Raw genomic sequence first — 24,235 nt, 5'->3', positions numbered from 1 at the left:
TCTGCTCCCTTACGTGAAATTATCATTGGTCCTTTTTATATTATTAATAAATATTGATGCAAAAAAATTAAATGTTAAATTACTTCCAATTCTGAAAGCATCATTTAAATAAGTTACCCTGATGTGTTGCCGAATAGCACAACTTACCAGTTTTGCAACTGGTCCAGACAAGCATTGGGTGGCCCTCCGATGCAGGAAATTTGCTGTCTGCGCTTCCAGTCGACCAATTCATCATTAATTAAAGCATTTTGTGTCTGGTCAGTAACCTGTAGCAGTTCAGCTATTTTCTGTATGACGTCCTGGTTAAAATATTAAGTGGTTAAATGTAAATTAAATTGCAGCCGTGTTCCATAAAGCATAAATTGTACTTTGTTGGGTATGTGCTTTTGTGTGTAGTACAATTTAAAAAAGAAAAACATCTCAGCAATGTACATTGAAAAAAAAACCTACCAGGATATAATCATGCCATACAAACATTTGTTTGGTCTTATGCGATTGCTTCACGTGCCATGTACATTCGAAAGCCCTTTGTAGGAAAGCACTCCATTCCACCAGTTGAGACCAATAGTTAAGCCTCCAGTATTATAACACTTAGAAATGGGTTAAAACTTTCGCTACTCACTGCAAATAATTCTGGACTTGGCAGCAAATCATCTTAATTTATAAGGCGATCTATGCAAAAGTATGAATTCAGCAGCTCATATGCCTCGAACATTTAATTTCTAGTAGGGTTATGCAAATAGATCCTATTTTGTACGTCCACCTCTTAATCAGTGAAAAGATGTCTTTAAAGCAAAAGAGAACAGCTATATCTAACAATATAACAATAATAAAGTGCAAGAGTGTCAACACAGTGCAAAAGAGCTTGTATCACATAGAACCATCATAGCGTCACAGAATATATATATTACAAATGATTGGGAGACAAGTACAGAAAAAGTAAAGATTAGACAATATAAGAACGTTTTTTTTGATACAGCAAGAGTCTCTCATCCTTCTTAGGCAAGCAAGAAGTGCCAATGGCCAGACTATCTTCCTCCCTATGGTAAAATTACATAATCTACTCTTAGGCTTGGATACACTTGCTACACCAGATGTTGACAGACATAAGAAATTTTGCAATTGAATATACCATCAATCTATTAGTATCTGTACTAAGCATCCTAAAAACCTCCAGGTGCCGTCTGATACCCAGGTTCCTACAAAGGGGAACTATCCATTTAGCTCTTTGAGAGCCATAGGCCGGACAGAAGTATAATATATGAATGAGTGACTTGGACACTCCTGCACAAGCAGGGCAGATATCGCTCCCTTGTACAGCGGTCAACCACTTGCACCAGAACCTTTTTGTAGGGAGTGATTTATATCTAAATTGGATATACAACTGGTATACAATTTACATGCTAAATTTCGTCAATTGTAGGCTAGTACCAAGGGCATGGTTTAAAATCTGTGAACTCCATGGTAAAGGATCCCTTGAATTTATAACAATTTAGACAGCCACACAGTCCCAATGCATTTCCTTTAGGCCTTCTTTTGATACTATACTTAATTTGTCTGGGGATAACTAAAATCTCTCCAATCTCAGTTTTCTCGATAGCCCACCTTGGCGACATAAGATCTCTTGGACCTACTCAGTACGGTTCAATAGCTGCGGAGGATCATAACCGGTACCAAGAGATAAGAATTCTGCACTCAATCTTTTGAGGTATTCCCCTTAATGCCAGGTCCAAGAAAACTGAAACTATTGGCGTGCTTGCAGGAAGTCCCAAAAACGATCTAAGAAACTTATTTTCGATTGTTGACAGAATGTTGGCGTTTACGCAGCCCCAAATTACTGAACCATACAGGGCTGCCCTCAGTGCTTTTACATTATGAATCTATAGGAAAGGTGCAACCCTCTTTGACACTGACTTTTTGTGGATTGTTCAATTACATCCTTGTCCACATACATTTTAATCTTGCTCTTTATTTGCTCTGCAGGACTAAATAGCATATATTTTGCCTTCAAGCTATTCAGCTCAAGCCCCCTTTCTACCCAAAAAGCAATAAAATTATTCAGCAGCTGTTGGGGCCCCTAGGGATATTTTGAAAGCAATAGTGTTGCACGCAAAATGTAGGGCAACCACCCTTTAGCCACCCACTTTGGTGAATCACACCCATAACTCTTCAAACAATCCACTACCCGGTTGAGATACAAAGAGAACAGGGTTGCGGAAAGGACACATCCCCGCCAGACTTCACTTTTAATCCTAAATGGAATGGTAAGTTGTCCATGCTCCCCACCCCCATCTGATTTAGGTGCAATTAACCGAATGGAAACATACTAAGATGTCTAGCGGGTTTGCCGGGATGCCCATTTCCTCAAAAACCCTCTAAAACTTGCCCCTTGGCACCAGGTCAAAAGCAGCATGAAGATCGAGAAAGGCAACGTACAATTTGCCCCAGCTGATTACTGAAGTTTCCAAAAAATACAATTAAAACGAAAAACCTGATAAATTCTTCTAACATTACTTCAAAACCAGCCTGGAATTCCAATAATACGTTAATGACTTGTATTCAGTCTTGGAAGTGCACCAACACCTGCTTGCAAAAACATTTTTGCAAAGCATCGATCAGTGAACTGTGAACAGACCCACTCCTTCTGGGCTTAAGTTTCAAAATAATATTTTAGACTTAAAATGCAACAGCACAGAGATCTGCCTGCAAGCCCATGTAATAAGGGACCTTCAAAGAGCTGGCCAAAATGCACATCCTCCTATTAGACTTAACCATACTCATAAAAAAAAGTTCTTGCCAATTGAAAAAATGCTGTTCTAATATCGGAACACACATCATGAACTTGCGTGTATTACAATTACAATGCTGATTACTTGTCCTTAAAGGATTCTTGCTTAATTAACAGTAAAAGATCCCCTCGAGGAACTATGGATAGCAGCCTGCAAAATCATCCTAAGCATATCTTTCTGCCTTCTGACCTACCTCATTAGGCTAGACACAACCCATGATCTTCTTTTGTGTCCTCCATTATCATTACCCTATTGCTATACACTTAAACAGCTGCAGTTCTACTGGTTTTTAAGCAACACTATATGCATTTGCAGAAATGCTATGAGTTGCAGATCTTTAGCTTGAGAAAGCAGAACCATACATTTTTATGCCTTAGTACCAGTGCTTTAGTTTGAAAATGCTAATGCCCATGTATGTCATACTAACCTGGTGTGGAAAGTAGCTCTAATATGCCTGCAATATTTCATGCAGTTCTGAGTCCCAGAAGCCATTGTATTCAGCGATTTACAACTGAACCTTTTCTGTACTGTGAAGTAAGCATACCCTCATTTTGAGCAAAGGCACCACGAAGCGCGAATGCGATAAAGTAGTGGAGTTAGCCTTTGTTTATTTTCAGTATATAATCTTCAAGGGCTGTTCTTATTCTTGCTCATGAGAAGATGCTGCCATCTGCTGATTAGCTAGTTTCACTCAAATTAAGTTTCAATCACATGCTCACATTTCCTTTGATTTGTATAGAGAAAAAATTGGACACAAGTATTTGTAAACATATGGATTTTAGCATAATATGCTCCACTTGGTATTTGGGCGGAAAATTTGCTTGGTTATAACGACAAGGATCACACATGATTTTGCTTCCATACTGGCTATTTTGGCATTAAAGACATTAGACCTTTAGGTTACTCAAAGTTGTGTTTTTATGTTTTGTCTGTATATCCAAAATTACTCAAAAGATGTAGTGCTCCATCATTTATTAAATATCATTTCTCTACTGTACTTTGTATTATTTCTCTGACCTTAATTAATTTCCCTTATATCAAGGTGCTCATTTAGAACAATGTCACAATAGATGCCAGTTACAAGTGCATGTGAACCATTCATGGTGGTGCAGGGGATACCATTCCCAACATTTTATCCTTCAGCATTACATATGCACGCTTCAGACTGTAGTGCTATAGGCACTCACATGTACTGGGACCACGTGATGACCTTTGACTACCATTGTTTTAATTGACTTGATGTGTTTTAATTCACTTTGTACTTGTGTGTTGCCTTATGGTATCATTCTGTGTCTCCTTGTAGTTTCAGAGTGGGAGTGTTTCAGAGAGTAGAACAGTCTTGCCAGGAAGAGAACGTGTGGTATGTGCGTTTGAAAGCATGAGAGAGAGTGAAATGTGTGGAATGCATTTCTCGGTCTAGGAGCATAGCGTTATAGGCAGTGGTGCCCAAATGTGCATTATGCTGTACATTGGGAAATGAGGTGTGTGGTGCTATTGGCAGTGGTGCACAAATGTGCATTATGTTGTACATTGAGCAGTTTTATGAAGTTTTTACTATAGTTTTTTCTGATAATTGGTATTTTGGAGGTGTGAGTGTGTTTGTGTGCACATTCAGATATTCAGTGGTTCTTGGTTATTGGCATTCATTTTATTGTGTCATAATCATCTGATGTGTGTGTGTGATTATATATATATATATATATATTCACTTAAAAAACCATAGGTTTCACACATGTTATAGTTAGGTGGATATTTCACTCGTAAAAAACCAATGAAATTCACCCGTTATAGTTAGTTGAGATAACTATAACTCGCGCGTTTTTTCAGTGAATTTGTACGTTTTTTTAAATGCTAAGTTATGTATGTATTATAATTTGGTTTTTTCTGCCTTCGGGGTCCTTCAGGGACCCCCTGACCAAGGCTAGGGGGTCAGGAACTCTCTCCCCTGCCCCCTTTTCACGTTCGCCACCTTCCTTTTCCACTCTCGCACTGAAAACAAACAAAATGGCGGCTGACACTTTCTGATTTCGACCGATTCGAACGTTGACTGACATGTAACAACCAATCAGAATTACGCTCGTGCACGTTAGGGTGCGCGCACGGTGCGCGGCTATAGATATGTATGTGCTTTTAACTGCAATTTTCTCAGGAACTACTGAACAGATTGACTCCATATATGCAAAAGGCACATCCCTGACCTGAGGACTACCTCTCTGCCAAATTTCAAGTAATTCTGTTCAGCCGTTCGGGCTGTACCTTCGACTAAAGGTCCTATGGGAAAATGCATGGGGAAAACGCGTTTTGGGACCCCCCCTTTTTTCTCGGCCCCAGCTTGACGAATCCCCCCGAGACTTTCAGGGTAGGAGCTGAGCGGAGCGCCCCATTAGTTTTGAAAAATTCGCGAAGATTCGTCAACCGGCGCCAAAGTTATTCAAAATAGAATTTTGAGATTTCCTATGGAAACACGGTCCTAACTATAACTATCTACTGGCGACTGCCAGTAGATAATATATATATATAGATATATATATATATATATATTTACACACACAGAAAACCAGAGAATAGTTCCTTTGGCAGGGTTTATTTCCTATTTCTTGAAGTGGATGTCCAGTATTATTATTATTACTTGTGTTCTATTTCTCTTGCATTTGATTTAGGAATATTCCATTATTATAATCTGCATGTATATATATATTCAATGAAAAAACCAAAGGTTTCACACATGTTATAGTTAGCTGGACATTTCACTCGTAAAAAACCAATGAAATTCCCCCGTTATAGTTAGTTCAGCTAACTATAACTCGCGCGCCCGCAATGCACTGCTGATGACGTCACATATTACATCACTCATGACATGGTCAGTGACATCACTCATGACATCACTGATGACATCTCAAATGACATCACTGATGACATCACTGATGACATCATCCAGAGAATGTGTGTTTTTCTGAAAATTACATATGTTTTATATATGTATATCTCAAGGTCGATGGAAGAATAAATGGGTATATAAGTGTCTAAATGGATGAATTGTTTTTGAAAAATTGATTGTATAACTGACTAATTAAGTGTATCTTAGTGAATTCATGGCTTAGTGAGTAATGTTTAAATATGTAAATATCTGTATCAGTCTCTCACTTTGTGTATAAGTGGCTGCATGGGTTGGTGAGTAGCTACATGAGTGTCTATATAGGTTATTAGTTGGTTTTTTGAGTATCAGTGTCTGATGTCTGTATGGTTCAGTGGGGGGTATTACGTAGTGCATAGGTGCATGAATGAATGACTCACTCTTTGTATGTGTTGAAGACAGCATGTGTGCAGGACTCTATGGGTGGATGAGTGTGTGCATGGGTGTGTTGGTGAGTGAATGACTGTCTCAATAGTGTCTCTATGAGTAACTACATATGTTTTAAACTAGTATATGTGACAATTGGTGTATATAAGCGAGTATATGTGAGAGTGAGAGATTGGAAGAGTTCCTGTATGAATAAGTATGTGTTTCTATAAGTGATTGTTTAAAAGACTAGGTATGTGTAAGTTTCTGTAGAAGTAAGTGTGGCGGTGTGTGTATAACTGTATATGCAAGTAAATGTATGTTTGATTCTTTATTAGCATGAGTGACTATGTGTGTGAGTACCTCTATGGATGAGTGGCATTGTGTAACAGGATGTATACGTGTATGAGTACATATGATGAGTGAGTACATGTATGAGTGACTGTATAGGACTGTTGGTGAATGAGTGGATGTGTATTTGGATCTTAGAATTACTGTATAGGTTGTTGTAACTGGTATTGGTATGTCCATTGTTTTTAAAATTTTAATTTCTATTTTTGAATGTGTGTATCAAAGGTTATATTAGGGGAAGAGGAGGTCTGCCACTCTATCACAAGGATGATGTCATCAGTGATGTCATCAGTGATGTCATTTGAGATGTCATCAGTGATGTCATGAGTGATGTCACTGACCATGTCATGAGTGATGTAATATGTGACGTCATCAGCAGTGCATTGCGGGCGCGCGAGTTATAGTTAGCTGAACTAACTATAACGGGGGAATTTCATTGGTTTTTTACGAGTGAAATGTCCAGCTAACTATAACATGTGTGAAACCTTTGGTTTTTTCATTGAATTTCTATGGTTTTTTAAATGCTAATTCCTAACTATAACATGTGTGAAACCCATGGTTTTTTCAGTGAATTTGCAAGGTTTTTTAAATGCTAATTCCTAACTATAACGTGTGTGAAACCCATGGTTTTTTCAGTGAATTTGCAAGGTTTTTTAAATGCTAATTTTTTTTTTTTCTTCTATTTTTTTAAACATATTTTTATTTTAATTTTCTATCCTTTTATAAAGACTATGGTTAAATTTGTAAAATTCTTTAATATGTTTTTTTTAATATATTTTATAAAATAAACATGTAAAATTTATTTGCAGTACATTTTTTCCTTTTTTTTATTTTTTTTTTAGTACGCGTACCGTAAGCTTACGGTAAGCGTACGGTTTACGCAACGTCCGTAATTTATCTACGCTGTTTGCGTATATTTACGCAATTTGCGTAGCCGCGCGTACTCTGCGTGGGACGTGTACGCGTGTACGCTACACGCGCACGTTACGCGGAAGTGTCGGGGAGTGACTGTTAAGCGCATGCGCGCAAGCGCGTGTCTTTTTTACGCGCATGCGTACTTTTGCCGTAAGCGTACCGTAAGCGTACCGTAAGCGTACGGTAGGTCATGTGATCATGAAACACAACTTTTGATTGGTTGAAACTACTTTCAGTTCTAGAACTCTCCTACACCACACCCATTCCCCTCATTTCTGCTTGTGATCCCTTAGGAGAAGGAGCTGGGTTGTCTTTGTGATACGATGGCAGAACAGCAGAGCCCTTCTGAGAGTGAGGCTAGCACTAGCAGCACTACCTTGAGGCAGAGAGCGAGGAAACAAAAGACCTCTTATGTATGGGATTATTTTACTTTTCCTGAAGGCCAGCAAAAGGTAAATGCACCCTTAGTAACTTGTAAGCTGTGTAAGCGTGTACTTTCAAGGGGTAATCCTGACAGGAAGTATTCCTTTGGGAATCATACCATGATGAGGCACCTCAAGGATGTACACAAAAGGACACATGCTCGACTTACTGGAGGTAACCCTTCAGTAAGTCAACCAAGCACATCCACAGCAGCTCAGCCTGGACCATCATCTGCAGAGCCGAGTCCTTCTTCTGCAGGTCAGGTGAGCCCTTCATCTGTGGGGGGAGCATCTCCTTTTGCTGGCCCTCTGGAAATTAACCCTCGATTTCTGAGGGTTGATATTCGATGCGCCTCTTGTCATGATCTAATTTGTCATAGGGAGACCAGTGTTTCCCTAGCGAACAACAAAATAGATCAGCACACTTGTCGCAGAGACTAATTTTCCCAATCTTTCTTTCCTCTGTCCCTGCATGAACACAACGGCTCTTTTAAGAGCCAACCTTATCTTTCATCTTTTTTTTATATATGTTTTTAAAAACTTTTTTGAATTTTTTTTTACCGTACGCGTACGGTGCGCGTAATTTTTTTTTTTTTTTTTTAAAAACACTAAAAATCAATTATCACATTACAAGGTCCTTGAGAGACTACAATTAAAAACTGAAAATGTGATTGTAGAGAAGTAGAAAAAAAGGAACCATGATATTATTGACTTACCATACCCACTCAAAAAATATTTATTCATTTATTTTTTTAAAAAATTGCTTTAAAAATGGTTCTAGTTTTCGAAAATTTTCTATATCAATCTGAAAAAAAAGAAAAAAGTATTAATATTTTTTAAAACATTTTATAATACAGTACACATATTTACATATTTATCAAAAAATATTTTTGCCTTATTTTTGCTGTTTTCAGAATATATTGCATTTCACTATAAATTGTGAAAGCAATTGCATTCATCATTTAACAGCGGGCAAAAAAAAAATAACAATCTCAAAGATTGTATTAAAAAAGCCCAGAATCTCTTCTCACTTAAACTTAACATTACAGAAATGCATAATATTCTAAAAAAATATCATCTAAAAACAATACTTATTTCTTTAAAATACCGTCTGATATTTTTGTTTCAGAAGTATAATCACAATATTATATCTCAAATAACTCCACAATACATCTGATTCCATTTCCTTTAGGCCAAATAGTAATTTTAAAATTCTTTTTTGATTAAATTTCCAATGGTAATCCAATAAAATTCTAAAGTTTAATTTGTACAGATCTCACCGATTCTCTGTAACATTTTGGTTCCCGAAAGATTTATTAATAATTTATTAAGTCCACAATAGAATTGGTTACTTTTCCGCATGGCCAAATAGTAATTTTAAAAATCTTTTTTGAAAAAATTTCCAATGGCACTCCAATAACATTCCAAAATTTAAATTGTGCAGATGTTACCGATTTTCTCTAAATTTTTGGTTTTTGAAAGTTTCATAAAAAATTTAAAAAGTCCACATTACAATTGGTTATCTTTCCATTAGGCCAAATGATAATTTAAAAAATCTTTTTTTTTGAAAATTCCAATGGTAATCCAATAAAATGGTAAAATTGTTTTGTCCAGATCTTGCCAAGTCTCTCTAAAATTTAGGTTTCAGGAAGATTAGATAGGAATTTGCTAAATCAAAAGGCAAACGTTGCTTAAAAACCAATTGGGAATCATTACACAGTGTCCAGCCTTTTTCACATTTAAGATAAACTGTGTAATGTCCAGAAGTAACAGTAGGTCCTTCATGGAAAATTATTGCAACAGTTACAAAAGTTTTTCCTGAAATTGATAATTGCTGTCCTGTAAACTTCTTTATTAAAGTATCCAATTTTGAACCATCAGCTCTACATCGTTGCATCATTAAAATTACATACTGTCCGTATTCCTTTAAAATTAATGTTGAAAACATGTCAGATTGACACTCACCGCATTGCATGCTATGATTAGCATCTTTAACTAATTTAGCAAAAGTGACTGTTTTACTCTCTGGCAATGTCAAATAAATAAACCTTTCATTATCAACATTAGAGCCACATATATTATAACAGTTTTCACAACTATGTTCCCATTTATAAGAGAGACCAAATAAAATATCAATTGCAACTTCTTCTTCTTCCAGTACCTGAAGAAAAAACATCAAAAATTCGTGTGCATCTTGCTGTTCATTTTGAGAAAACTGTGTTCGTCCTGAACATACATCTAAAAGTTTTCTAATTTCAGTAGCACTTTCTATTTGAGTTTTATCATTACTCAGCTTTTGAAAAAGGAGACTCAGCTCAGAACAGAATCTTTTTCCCTGATTTACTATTATCTGCTCTTGCAAACTTTCCAGATAAAATGCAACATTCAGCACTACATTAGCGTAGCAGTTGACACCAGAGCTATTTTCAAAATGACATCCTACAACCTGTTCTTCTTTTTCCTAACTCTTTTTGCTTGCAATTACATCACTCCTCTTTTTTTTCCTCCTCTCTACATCTTCATTACAGATATTCTCATTTCTCCTTTTACGAGAAACTACACGTTTCTCCAACACAGGATACTGACCTAAATGAGGAGCATAGCTTCTTCTTAATCTATTATACTCCTTTACACAATTTGTATCAGCACTAACTTTTGAGTCATCAAAGTCTATCATGAATAAACCTGATAATGTTTTCACTCGTGACAAAGCAACATATGCCATACCTTCTTTGAACACAGTTGAACCAATGTTCACAAATGCACAATCTACAGTCAATCCTTGAGACTTGTGAATAGTTACAGCATATGCTAGCGAAAACGGAAACTGCTTCCTACGTACATATAAGTCTTTCACAAGCATGAAACGAACTGTACAACGACAAATGTCTTTAACTTCTTCTATCTGATCAAATTTTATTTTTAAACATTCAATTCCATCTTTTTTCTGATAATTAATAAAACCCACAACTCTTCCCATAGCTCCATTAACTAAACCTTTTTCAACATCCAAATTTCTCCTTAAAAATACTCTACAGTTCATGCAAACATATAGATTTTTTTCTAATCCAGCTGTTTTGGAAATGTTCTTCTCTAGTGAATCCAATTTATTTTTCAGTGTGCCTGTTACTGTGACAGTAATTCTTCCATCCTCAATTTTGTCCACTGCTTCCAATTTCCTGATCTCTTCCTTTTCCAATTTCAAAAGCTCCTCATTGAATATTGAGCATTCACGTAGAGTTGGCATTAAGCAGGTGACACTTTTGTTTTCTGCAATGTTCTTGTATATCTTCTCTGCAACTATTTCTTCCTTTGGAAATAAATTATGTAGCAGCCGACTCTGTAATGCTTTTTTGCCAACTTCTGTGAGTAGTCCAATTCTGATATCTTTCAGAATACTTCCATATTCTTCATCGCTTGCTTGCCTCATATTAGTAGTAAGTTCCTTGTACTCAAAGAAGGACCAAATATTTGTATTTCCGATGCTTCCCAATGACTTCTTCGTGTCTTCATGTGTGACAGTATTAAACACTGGTTGTCCTTTAACTGGAGTAAGTTGCAAAAGATCTCCAAAAACTATGACGTGTTTTCCACCAAATAACATGTCATAGTCTGTCTTCAAAATTTGCTGCATTCTTAAATGCACAAAGGCAAGCATTAAGTTTGATACCATGCTCACCTCATCAATAATGAGAACTTGCATCTTCTTCAATACTCTTGAAACTTCCAAGGATGCTTCTGTTGCAGGGATTCTGCTTATACACAGAACTATGCTTAGAACCCCAGGACCTCAGTGAATTGTGGTGTACCAGAAACTCACCTCAGAACCCAGAATCCAGTATCCGGCTAGCATAAGTGTCCCATTCGTTATCCAAGATTTAGCTCAGAGATCCCAATGAATAGACAACCCAGAACAAGCTACTTAGTGTACTCTCAGGAATGGTGGGAATCGGAAATACCTGTTCGTATATTATTCTCACATCAGTCCACAACAATAATCAACAGAGACACGTTGTAAATAAAAGGGGTTTATTTTTATAGACCACGTGTCCTAAGATGCAGTACTTTGGCTAATACAAGCAGACAAATGATTAATATCAAAACCAGCAACATTGTTACAATACCATAGAATATAAAAGGGGTGATCATATTATAATGACAGTGGATACTACCACCTTCCCTTTACTAAGAAGCTAATATTATTATTATGCTAATAGAAGGTCTCTTAGGCTTGAATAGGGGACCCCATACCTCAAAGATCAGCTTAGTGAAATCACATCACAGGAGCATCAGGAGTCTTCTCGCAGGAAGGCTCGTCTTCGGTCTGAATAATAAACATGATGTCTGTGATATTAAAAGCACCAACTTTCAGGTATTTGCAGCTGCGCGTGTGTTATGGCTAAATAGTGGGTCGGTCAACCTAGAGTGGAAAACATGCATTGTGTAATAATCCAGACTGTTTGTCACACCATGTACAGACCAAGGTCACTGCGCAGAGCTTGGGATGGTAACAACAGATTGCTTTTGTGTGAAGCAAGTCTCGAGTCAGCAGTTTGTGTAAGAAATAACATGTAAACGCAGTGTCGTGTGCAAAAGCAAAAAGATGGCTTTCTAACATTTTAACGTGGTTATGCTAACTTAACAATGTATGTACGTATTCAGAGAGAACTCACTACACGCCCCCTTGATCGAAGCACTATTTAGTAGGCAAGAAAAGAGAGAACGCAGAGTTCAATGTCGTCAGAGCAGAACAAGGCGTAACCAATGCAATGTTTCAGAATGTGCTAAAGTCTGAAACGGAAAAAATTGTAAATAATAAAAAAAAACTCAAAACAACCACCAGGAAGAGAAAAAAAGGAGAAAGAAAAAATAAATGCTGCGTCAGGTTGCTGTCCAGGAGCACAGGCGCAAAGGACGACAGTGCAGTCAATCCATGAATGTATAGGCAGCATAAGTGGCAACTGCTTCCAACAAAAAATCATTTGCAGGGCCACTGAAAGTCTCAGCCATCCAATCCATCAACGAAAAGGAACATACGTGTTCTTCAACCATCGGAGCCTCTAGCACGATCAGAGGGCACCCGGAATGTTCCTCCAAATAGCTCATAGCCAAGAAGTTGTAGGCAGCTGTAGAGATGTCCCAATTACCCAGGATACCATGCGCCGCACCACAGGCCATAATCCGGACACCAGAACAGGCCAACTCGTGAGACACTAAGGGCCTCATCAGTCGATCGAAATCCGGCACCGGAGACACCAGGTTGGTCAAGCACAAATCCAAAGGCCATTCAAAGGGACAATCCAGGCAGTGAAATACAGGTTGCACGCAGGTGAAATAGGAATACCTGAAGGATAATCCATATGCCAGGCTTAAGGTCGCCAATGGCAGAGTTCCATAAAAGTCAAGCATCCTATCCCGAAGAAGATGCAGGCGGGACAGGTGCTCGTGTGGCACAGAAGGAGCAGCCATTCCGGAGTATGAAAAGGAAAAGCAGCACACCTGCCACTAGCGCCAGAAGCAGCGGAACACCTCCAAAGATGCTCGAGAAAAGTGAATGAAAAAATGCCGGAATCACACCAAAAATAGTTTGGAAAGAGGTCACGAGACCCGAGCCCACAAGTTTAAAAAAATGAGCCAGGCCGGTCGTGGACGAGGCATTGAAAATAGTTTGGATCAAAGAGCCGAAATGCAGGGGGAGGTCAGTATTCAGAAGCGCCTGTACCTCAGTGCGCGTATTAGCAACGTGAAGGACAAATGTTTCACGAGAGGAAGTCAAAGGCACCTCTTTTTGTGACAATAGGGCTCTTATTCTGCTCAACTTGTTGAACTCTGCTTTCAAGGTTGGAATCGAAGGCCAGATGGAAACATCCAGCCGCCCATGCGGGGGTGGAAAGAGAACATTATTGCAGCAGACAACTTTCTGCGAGACAGTTACTATATACGGGATTCCCACTAACATCCCACAGCAAGCTTCATTATTCAAAATTAAATAACTACCGTTAGCAAGCAGCGTGAAAGAAGGCGTAATCACAGGCACTGGGACACCTCGCAAGACGCAGGCCAAATTCGGTGCTTGTACATTGCATGCGCCGTGTAATTGAATGTGCCTACACACCAAGGAATGGTCTGGTGTCGTGGTACATTCCTCGCCCGTCAAATAAACCTCAGTTCCGTCCCTAGTACATCTATACGTAAAGGGGAGAGACCAAACCTCATGTAGGAAGGCGGTGCCCAGCGGTTCATATCTACCCAAAGCATAATGTTTCATACAAGACGTAAACTTAAAAAGCGCAAAAGGGAGAGTTATCAATCCGTGTACTAACCACGTAGCTGAATTGATCTCCGCTACAGAAAAAGGCAACGGTTCTAATTTTTCAATATGTAACAATGAGTATGTAGCATCTTTCATGGACATAAATCGCTGCTTGTCAGTAAGGTTAAAGGGAAGGAATAACGATGTAGTGTTCAGGTAGTCCCAAGGGACTCTCCCTGCCTTTAACGTCTGCAACGTCCATGCAAACTGCATAACAGAACGCAACTGGTTTTGACCATGATATAACACAGACATATCATCATGCACAATATCAACAACAGAAGAAACAATATTATCTAATGTATAAATCCTAGAAGAGAGAGTGCTAATGCTATTATCTATAACGGCTAAAACCTTCTCCATGTTTGCTTGGTCAATAGCTCGCAATCTGGAAGCCGCCTCAATCTGCGACAACTTCCAGACTTCGTTGTAAATAGCATACGCCCACCTTTTGGTTCTGCCACCCACAGGACCCTTAACAAAATCATTCAAATCCATTTTGTCATGTACTCGTGATAAATGAACTTTGACAGACGCCAAGGTGGAATGTCGCAGCCAAGATTGGCACAACTTGCCCACAGAGTATGTAGTTACAGTATGTGACGACTCAAACCGAGGGTCCACGCGTTCCTGAGTATACCCCGGTTTCAGTCCCAGAAAACGACGTTGACAGATGTCAGAACTGCTTTGCCATACCAACCAACCCTCAGTACTAAATTTCGAAATATTAAAAGATGCATTTGAAACTAACGATTGCAAAGCAGTAAGGGACAGATCTGTGTGGTTATCCCAATCGGGGTAAGCGCCCAGATCCGGCACAGAAGGTGACTTTAATTGTTTAGAAGTGGCCAATCCGAAACAGGTGGTTTGGAAGATGGATGAATTTAAAAAAAGTATATGATTTGGTATAAGACAGGCACGATGTAAAGCCTCTGTACCCTGTACCTGCCACGGCTTGGAACCCCAAACCGACTTTAGATCAATAGTAGCCTTCCATACATCATAACCTTTGATTGACAACTCGTCCATAAAGGACTTGGAATAAAGTAACTTTGTGTGTGTCAGTCTAACCTTTGCGGCAGACTCAGGCAGCACCTTAAAATAAAACGCTGCCGGGTTGGAAACACTGAAATCGGTGAAATAAGAATACTTATTAACTAGGGTGTGTGAACTTCCGAATTCGGGAGTAGGACAGTGTTCCCATTGGGTAAAATTTACAAAATTTCTAAATGTATTTGCTTTATGCAGGAAGTGATTGCCATAATGTTGAAAACAATACTGTTCCGCATAATTAGCCGCATTTTCATATAAATCTTCAGCATCAAAAGCGGCATAGTATTTCAAATCAGAAAACAGTGATTCAATAGCGTGTACATCCCAATCATCAGAACGTATGTTCTGCCTAACCACATCACCCATAGAAACACGAAATACATTAGGTACATTAATGACCTCTGTAGGCCCATGAATTTGGAATTTAACAGCATCCCATGCGATTCCATCCAAGACGGGCCAAGCAGTAATATTCACAAAAGTCTGGTCCCTCTTCATGATGTGGGACGAGGAGTGGGGGGCCAAAGTTCCATCGATAAGTCTAATTGTCGATCTCTCACTCAGATAGTGGCCATCCACAAGACGGAAAAAAACGATTACAAATCCAATTGACATAAACAAAAAAATAGTAAAAAGCATCAACCAGATGTATGTCCAAGGGGCAATCAAAAAATGTCTCTTAAACCAGCTGAAAAAAACAGCAATGTTCGATGGGGGGCTTGAGGGCAATGAATTAGTGTCAAAGGAGAAACGGGACCGGCCAAGTGCTGTAGATTGTAAAACAGGCGAGGGACCACGTGTAGGATAAGCATACTCAGTCTCTTCGGGCAAACCACCAGCCGATGGTATCAACAAGGGATCAGTAACCGATTGCATCTCGATGGCAACATCAGGCAAGGTGTTAGAAGCAAGAGTCAACATTGAATTTCTTTGCATCGTCTGGCATGAAACTGCAGGAGTCATACTAAGAAGTATCGGCCACTCGCTGAAGTTTGACATTGTCAATAGAGATGTACCTGTTTTCTTTGCGACCAGGAAGTGGAGGTAAAATGACTGTTCTTGTACCCTGCACTCCAAGCACTGGAACTGGTGCACGATAAGAGGGGCCAAACTCCTTCTTGTTCTCCACCTTCTCACGGACCAGGTCTCCAACCCGGGGTAGCCAGCCGACTACCGGAACCTGAACTTCAGCTTCAGATGTGGAGGGCAAGTGTTCCTTCGAAAGAGTGTCTCTGGCTTCTTGTAGAGTCTGCAAAACAGCACAGTGATCATCTACGTCAAAGGGTGCGGTCGACGCCGCCATGTCTAGACCATCAAGGTCCGGTACAAACATTCTGATTCCGAAGAGCATCATGTACGGGGTCCGCCCACCCAGAGACCTTCTAGGGAGATTATTAAGTGCACGTTGGACGTGATACAAATGGGCTAGCCAGTTCCGGCCTGTGCCTAAAACACGTGCTGTCAATGATTGCTTTAAGTCACGGTTCATTCGCTCCACCACACTATTACCCTCAGGTCGGTAGGGGGACGAAAATTTGACTAGGACCCCCAAATTTCTCATAGCCTCCTTGTAAGCCTTAGAGGCGAACGCAGGGCCCTGATCAGAATGGAAGGTACCACACGCAAAAGTTCCCACAAAGACACGCAAATCTCTGATGACAGTCCGCGAGTCAGCACTCCTTTGTGGCCATACCCATAGAAAACGCGTGCACGAATCCACTGCAACCAAGATGTACTTGTACGCAGTATCAGAAGAAAAAGGACCGCAGTGATCCAAATAAACACAACCAAATGGCTTATTGGATATGTACAACTGAGTTTGTGGTGGGCGCGCAACAGTAGAAGGTTTAATCTGTTGGCAAATGTCACAATCAAGAACATAAGCGCGCGCTTGTTTATATAAACCAAACCACCAGTAACGTTGTTGTAGCAGAGATATTGTGGCTGACACTCCGGCGTGGGCAGACGCCAACCCCTCATGAGCAGCCAAGATCAGTGCCGGTCTGCAGTCCGCGTTGGGAATAATTCTGTCACCAACGTCGTTAATCCTCACTAATGGGACATTATCAGGACTTAAACGGTAAATGTAACGCGAAGGAAAACCCTTCGGGTAATCGCCTCCCTTTTCTGTAGCAGCAATAGCTGCCAAGATGTCATCATCAATCTTACTTTTTGATCTGGTTACTGCTGCCACTAAGTATGTAGCCACTGCTGTTTTTGCTGCCTCGTCAGCCAAGCTGTTGCCGACAGCATGGACACCAAGTCGCTGGTGACCAAGAGTGTGAATAACATTCACGAGAGGGAGACGTTCTTTAAAGTCTGCCACTCGAACCCAAAGCGTTTTATGCTTAATTGTGCCACCTTTTGTGTCTCGATAGTCATTCTGAGACCAGAAGTGTAAATTGTCATTGTAGGACTGGACACAGTAGAAGGAATCACTCACTATAAGAGTAGTGACCCGGGGATCAGCAAACTCCAGTGCAAGCACTAGAGCCCGAAGCTCCGCCAATTGCGCTGTACAATCGCCCAATGACTGCGTATGCACTGCATCAGATTGGAATTCACCATTTACGAAAGTACCCACGACAATTGCGCAAGCCGCTGAGTAAGCGTGCTTTGATCCAATTGCGGGCTGCGCAGACCCGTCAGTGTATATGACACAATGGTATTCTTCGAGCGGGCGCAAAGACAGAGGTGCCGGATGAACGAATTCATACTGCAAGAACTCTTGAGTCTGTAATGAGGCATCAAAGATGTAGGTGACGTCTGGTGACGTCAGGGTTGTGGCCCATTGTATCCACCGAGGATGCAAAGCTTTAGAATTTGGTACACTTGCCTTTGTCACTGCTTCTAAGGCAGGATAGGGTGTCACAACCAGAATCTGTTTCCCATGTGACAGTGCGCGTTCTTTAAGGATCGCCATCTGTACAGCAGTCAGAACTTTTTCGACCGCGGAAAAACGTAATTCAGCAGAGGTGTACAAGTGGGATTTGTACGCAATGGGGACTGTATCGCCCTCATTAAACGTCAAATACGTGAAACCCACGGCACCCGGCACTATTCTTATTACCAGGTTAGTGCGGTTATCACGTGTCAGCAAATATTGTGAAGCAAGAAGATCAGCCTGTAAAGACTGCAAAATTTTTGAATGTTCCAGCTGCCAGCTAGACTTCGAAAATGTGGGTTGTACCAAGGCGTAAAGCGGCTTGATACGCTGGGCATAATCAGGAATGTACGTACGGCCGAAATTCAGAAAGCCCAGCAGAGATTGTAATTTTTTCAGTGTCGAAGGAGCACTTAAACAAGCGCACTTCTCCAGAAAGTGGGGAGCTAACCCCTTACCTTCATTATTGAGCTTGTAGCCCAAAAACAACACTGTATATTCCGCGATGTGAGACTTCGCAAAATTGAATTTGTAGCCATAGTCAGCAAAACTCACTACAATATTGTCGACTCGAGACAGATGCGGCAACAGCTCATCATCCGTGAGGTAGATATCGTCAACATAGGAGTATGCCTCGGGGTCTATTCTTTCTAAGAGAGAAACCACGCGTGCGGAAAAGACGCCAGGGCTATTTTTGTAGCCCATGGCTAATCTCGTAAACTGTTTTTGTTTGCCGCCCGATGTAAACGCTGTCCACTGGCTACTCAGTGTGGACAGGTTATGGCTAAAAAAGCCATTGGAAATGTCAAGTGTCGTTTTAAACCTCTTACGCACGAGACTGTCGACTAGAGCCGAGCTATGTGTATTTTGTACCGCGCAGGTCCGGCAATGGGAGTTTAGGTGCCGGTAATCCAAAACTAAACGGTACGAGCCATCAGGCTTAGTTACAGTGAATAAAGGGTTATTCATAGGGGACACACAAGTTTCAATAACGCCCTGATATTCCAATTGTTCAAGGATCGCCGCGACGTGGGGTCTAGCTTCACGACGCATGGGATACTGGGGCTGAGGCTGGGGCATAGACCGTAATGGAATCTCATGGCAGGGGGACAACCGGTCCCAACCCACCTGAGTACGATATACCGCTGGCGCAAGCGCCAGCGCCCACTCACCAGCGTACATTTCAGCCTGGTCCTTAGGCACCGTGTGCGCAAAGGACGGGAGGATTTTCTCCTCCCCTCTAGGAGCTTCCAAAATGAAGGCCGGGGGCCAATCTGCCTCCGCTAGGAGGATATCATAGGTTGTGGTCAGATTATCCCAAAAAATCCCTTTTATAGTACGTTGTATGTCACCCTCAATTAATAAGACTATTTCATATAGTCTATCAGGGGGAGCCACTCTGGTGTCAGCTGTTTCCACAGTAACCAATACATCAGTTGCTGTCGCCGCCAGAAATGGACGCAGAGCTTGACGGACTATGGTAATTTCCGCCGCGCTGTCCAGTAGCGTCAGCGCCCATGTCCGGTTCCGAAGCTGTGTCCGCACTATCTGAGGCATATTTTGCCGTCAGAGCCGCCACTTTCTTCTTCTGAAACGGGGGTCTTTGTCGAGTAAACTCGTCCTGCTTGCCTTTACCCTCAGTCTGTCGGGGTTGGTCACGCTGTTGTGGAGCACCCCGACCTTTGCCACCGCCTCCGCCACCAGACTGTGTAGCCGATGTTTCCTGTGAAGAACGAGGAGAACGCGGTTCAGAAACCTGAAATCTATCAGGAGACTTAATAGTAGCACGATCACGCAGATCATAAGTGCGTTCACTACTTGACTGCACGGGAGAGGCAGGCCGAGAGCCCTGTTTCTGCTGCTGCTTTCCCTGTTGTTTAAACTGCCATTTTTGTTTTGGAAAAATGGGTCGACCATCCTTACCAGAAGTTTCTGCCTTACCCTGCTGCCTAGAATCGGGATTTTTGATCACAGGCTTAACTCCTAAAGAGCTACGACCCAAATCACGATATGCTTCTGAGATTATTTTTGCAAATTCCTGCGGCTTGTCCTCTTCAGCAACTTTCTTCAGTTCATTACGAACCTGAAAGTGCAACGCATCACCCTTAAGGTTCCCCATTATCATGGTAGCCACCAGGCCAAAATCTCCGAGGAGCCGCATCCCCAATTCTATTGCAGACTCCGCTCCATGGTCCTCTTGAACCTGTTTAATTATGGAGGGCAGCTGTAACATAGACGGAGTGCCAAAGCACTGCGCGTACGTCGCAGCAAAAATCTTACCCCAGGATACACAATCATCCATATGGGGAACTAAGTCTTTAGGCAAACTAATGGTGAGGATCCTGTGTTTTTCCACAGGAGTCGTATGCGGATAAACCGCCTCTATTTGGTCAAATTTTTCAGCAAGCCAAAAAGGATAATCATCCCTTGTGAGGGGGCGCTTGCCCATAACAGAATTAACCATAACAGGACTAATGACCACCGCGTGACGATCACTAGGTTATCCCGCACTAACAGGCGCCCCCTCCTGTACAGTGCGCGACACATACTGCACCAACGCCCTATATACTGATATCAGGGCAGTGTGTAGTACACGCAATTCAGCCACCGTCACCGTGAGGTAACGGGGATGAGGCGTAAATCCGGCTAGTACCGGCCAAGTGGCCCCTGCAATTGACAAAGGGCCCATTCTCGGCGGTATAACCACATGGGGGAGGGCGCCATTATACCAAATCTGATGTTGCCAAGCAGATATAGGTATCTCCTGTGTCCTATACGGCGCATAGTTAGCAGGCACGGCAGTTGCAGTGTAAGAATGAAAGGTATCGTCATCCCCACTGACTGCCGGAATCGTCACCCAAGAATAGAATAACTCAAACGGGTGAGCCGCATCGGCTCCTACCACAAAGATGACGTCCATGCCCGTGTCCGGCACCCCATACTGCGTCAAATGACGTTTCAGAGCTGCACGGCTGTGCGCCGCAATATCTATCGACATTAGGACAAGCTACACTTCAAGTATTCAGCAGCACAAGGGTTCAATAACCTTTTTAATGATCAAGCTTGAAGGAACCTATATCAATAGAACTAGGTAGGTTTAAAAATCCGTCAGACTTGTTATCCGGAAACAAGAATGAGGGTGCTGTGGACTAAATGTAAGCACTACTAAGGCGTTTCAACTCATAGACCAAACGTTAGGTGCGCCATGTTGCAGGGATTCTGCTTATACACAGAACTATGCTTAGAACCCCAGGACCTCAGTGAATTGTGGTGTACCAGAAACTCACCTCAGAACCCAGAATCCAGTATCCGGCTAGCATAAGTGTCCCATTCGTTATCCAAGATTTAGCTCAGAGATCCCAATGAATAGACAACCCAGAACAAGCTACTTAGTGTACTCTCAGGAATGGTGGGAATCGGAAATACCTGTTCGTATATTATTCTCACATCAGTCCACAACAATAATCAACAGAGACACGTTGTAAATAAAAGGGGTTTATTTTTATAGACCACGTGTCCTAAGATGCAGTACTTTGGCTAATACAAGCAGACAAATGATTAATATCAAAACCAGCAACATTGTTACAATACCATAGAATATAAAAGGGGTGATCATATTATAATGACAGTGGATACTACCACCTTCCCTTTACTAAGAAGCTAATATTATTATTATGCTAATAGAAGGTCTCTTAGGCTTGAATAGGGGACCCCATACCTCAAAGATCAGCTTAGTGAAATCACATCACAGGAGCATCAGGAGTCTTCTCGCAGGAAGGCTCGTCTTCGGTCTGAATAATAAACATGATGTCTGTGATATTAAAAGCACCAACTTTCAGGTATTTGCAGCTGCGCGTGTGTTATGGCTAAATAGTGGGTCGGTCAACCTAGAGTGGAAAACATGCATTGTGTAATAATCCAGACTGTTTGTCACACCATGTACAGACCAAGGTCACTGCGCAGAGCTTGGGATGGTAACAACAGATTGCTTTTGTGTGAAGCAAGTCTCGAGTCAGCAGTTTGTGTAAGAAATAACATGTAAACGCAGTGTCGTGTGCAAAAGCAAAAAGATGGCTTTCTAACATTTTAACGTGGTTATGCTAACTTAACAATGTATGTACGTATTCAGAGAGAACTCACTACACTTCTCCAGTTAGCTTGTTGTATTGTATTTTGTTCTCATGCTCCACTGGTAACATTAGTAAACGATGTAAAGTGATTCCTTTTATGTTATATGCTGCTAACCCAGTTGGAGCAGTAACCACACAAGACAAAGTAGAATCCGTTTTTTGCTGTAGGTAGCTTCTGATGACTTTTATAAGGAAACTTTTTCCAGTTCCAGCTTGTCCGCTTACATACATCCTGATTGGATGAAATGATGTGCATGAGCACTCTTTTTTTTCATGTAGAAATCCGTGATCAATTTTGCTTCTGATCTCTTCATAAATTTGTTGCCGCTCTTCATTCAGTTGTCTTTCCAAATTTTGTAAGTCTATAAATTCTTCTTGAGCTTGATTCATAGCCGTTTCCACTTCATTCATGGCTATTGATGCTTCATTTTCAACGATTGGTTGTCCTAGGGGATCTTGACTGAGTGTTCCTGAACTTTGGCTGTCTTGAGAACTGTCTCTAGCTACTTCTGCTGCAATTGTAGTTTCCTGTTCAATTTCTTCATTTAACATTTGCAGATAAGTTGTGAATGTACTGCATTGCATGCTGTCTTTGCAAGCATTAAAAGAATCTTCATAGCTTTGATATTCTCCCAGTAGTTCATCCTCTGTACGCCATGGTTTAAACAGCTGTAAAAGAGCCAAGTAGTAAAATTCCTTTTTGTCAGTAGTGTCGCAACTCAGCTTCCTGTGATTTATCAAACTTCCTTTTGTTTGCTTCACCAAACATCCTTCCTCACCAATGACTTTATATTTTCCATTGTTGATGTCTTCTGCGGCTTTCCGTGAATAAATGTAGTTCTGCAGCACTTCATAGAGACACATGTTCTCCAGATGTTGACTTCTTTTTAGATAATATGTGTCCAACATGTTTGATTTCAAAATATCTGTACTTTGTGGGTCATTCTCGGCCAAATATTCAATTTCTCCAACAGATTTTAGTACCCGATTTCTCATTGCTGCAAGGCCTAAACTTGCCCAAATTATTCTTCTTGATTTCGAGTAGAGACTTGCAGAAGATAACCTATCTGAACATTCGTAGGATCCAATTTCTCGATGCGATAACATCTTCAAACTGAAACTGTACAGCTTCTTACTGACAGTCTTCTCGTGAGAAATCTCTTCCCACATTTCCTTCAATTCTGTTTTTTCTGATTTCGTAATGTAAGACGTTACATATCGAGCAACAGCAATGGAATTGTCGGCTACATACTGTATATCCATGTTAGCGTTCCACATGGATAAAATGACTGGGTTGTAGTCATTTATATTTTTTGATTCTTCTTTTCTTTTTAGGTTGTAGGTATTCTTAGGTGATTTTCTTGTGATAGTATGTCTCACAGCTGACATAAAACTGTTTACTCTTCCATTTGAAAGAACAGGTCTAGGAAATCCAAATCGACATTTAGTGTAGTATTTATCTTTGCTCTTGTATTTCCGTCGACAGTATTTTCCACACCGATGACTTTGGAAACGTAAAACTTGCTCCTTTAACTTTTTCTCTTCTGTGCTTTTTGGTATAGCACATGTTGCATATTCTTCAATGTAAGATAACACTGCTTCATCAGTATCTGTTCCAAACTTTGGGGCATCCTTGATCCACAACAGCATATGAATATGAGGAGCACCTCTTGCCTGGTACTCTTTTCTCCAAAAGAAATCTACTACTTCTCCAAGAGGTGGATTTTTTTTATTGCAGATGAAGGACATCATAGCCTCAAATCTATGATTGAAATATCTGCAAACATTAACCGGATCCAATGAGCACAGTTCTCCTGCTGTCTTGTATTCGATGTTTTTAATGTTTGAATTTGCCTCTCGTAGAAAATCCAGTAAATCATCCCAAGCGTACTCAGCACAGCTTAGGGTAAGGAACCATGTTGGTGTTCCTAAATTCCGTAACATGCATTTTAATTCACCATGGCGTCGGTACCAATATTCATTTGTCCCACGCTGACAAGCCATCAGATTGATCAGTTGTGTTTCCAAATGATCATCTCGGTGCTGCACTTTCTCCATAAAATCCTTAGCAGACACATTTTGTAAATGTACTCCACTT

General features: G+C 40.8%; 1 protein-coding gene across 5 annotated transcripts in view; it reads right to left on the bottom strand.

Moving 5' to 3' along the window:
* The window catches only part of STAT1 (signal transducer and activator of transcription 1), a 543,237-nt gene that overhangs the window by 411,125 nt on the left and 107,877 nt on the right, over positions 1-24,235 (bottom strand). For all 5 annotated transcript variants that reach the window (XR_014979978.1, XM_085648786.1, XM_085648787.1 and 2 more), the window contains exon 8: positions 148-299. Coding sequence is in view for 4 of the 5 variants with exons in the window: in XM_085648786.1 (XP_085504912.1) it covers positions 148-299 (152 nt within the window). In the remaining variant the exon portion in view is untranslated. The remainder of the gene's footprint in view (positions 1-147; positions 300-24,235) is intronic.

Source organism: Triturus cristatus, chromosome 3_2 (assembly GCF_964204655.1).
Source record: "Triturus cristatus chromosome 3_2, aTriCri1.1, whole genome shotgun sequence".
Lineage (NCBI taxonomy): Eukaryota > Metazoa > Chordata > Amphibia > Caudata > Salamandridae > Triturus > Triturus cristatus.
This window is presented reverse-complemented; position numbering and strand designations above follow the sequence as displayed.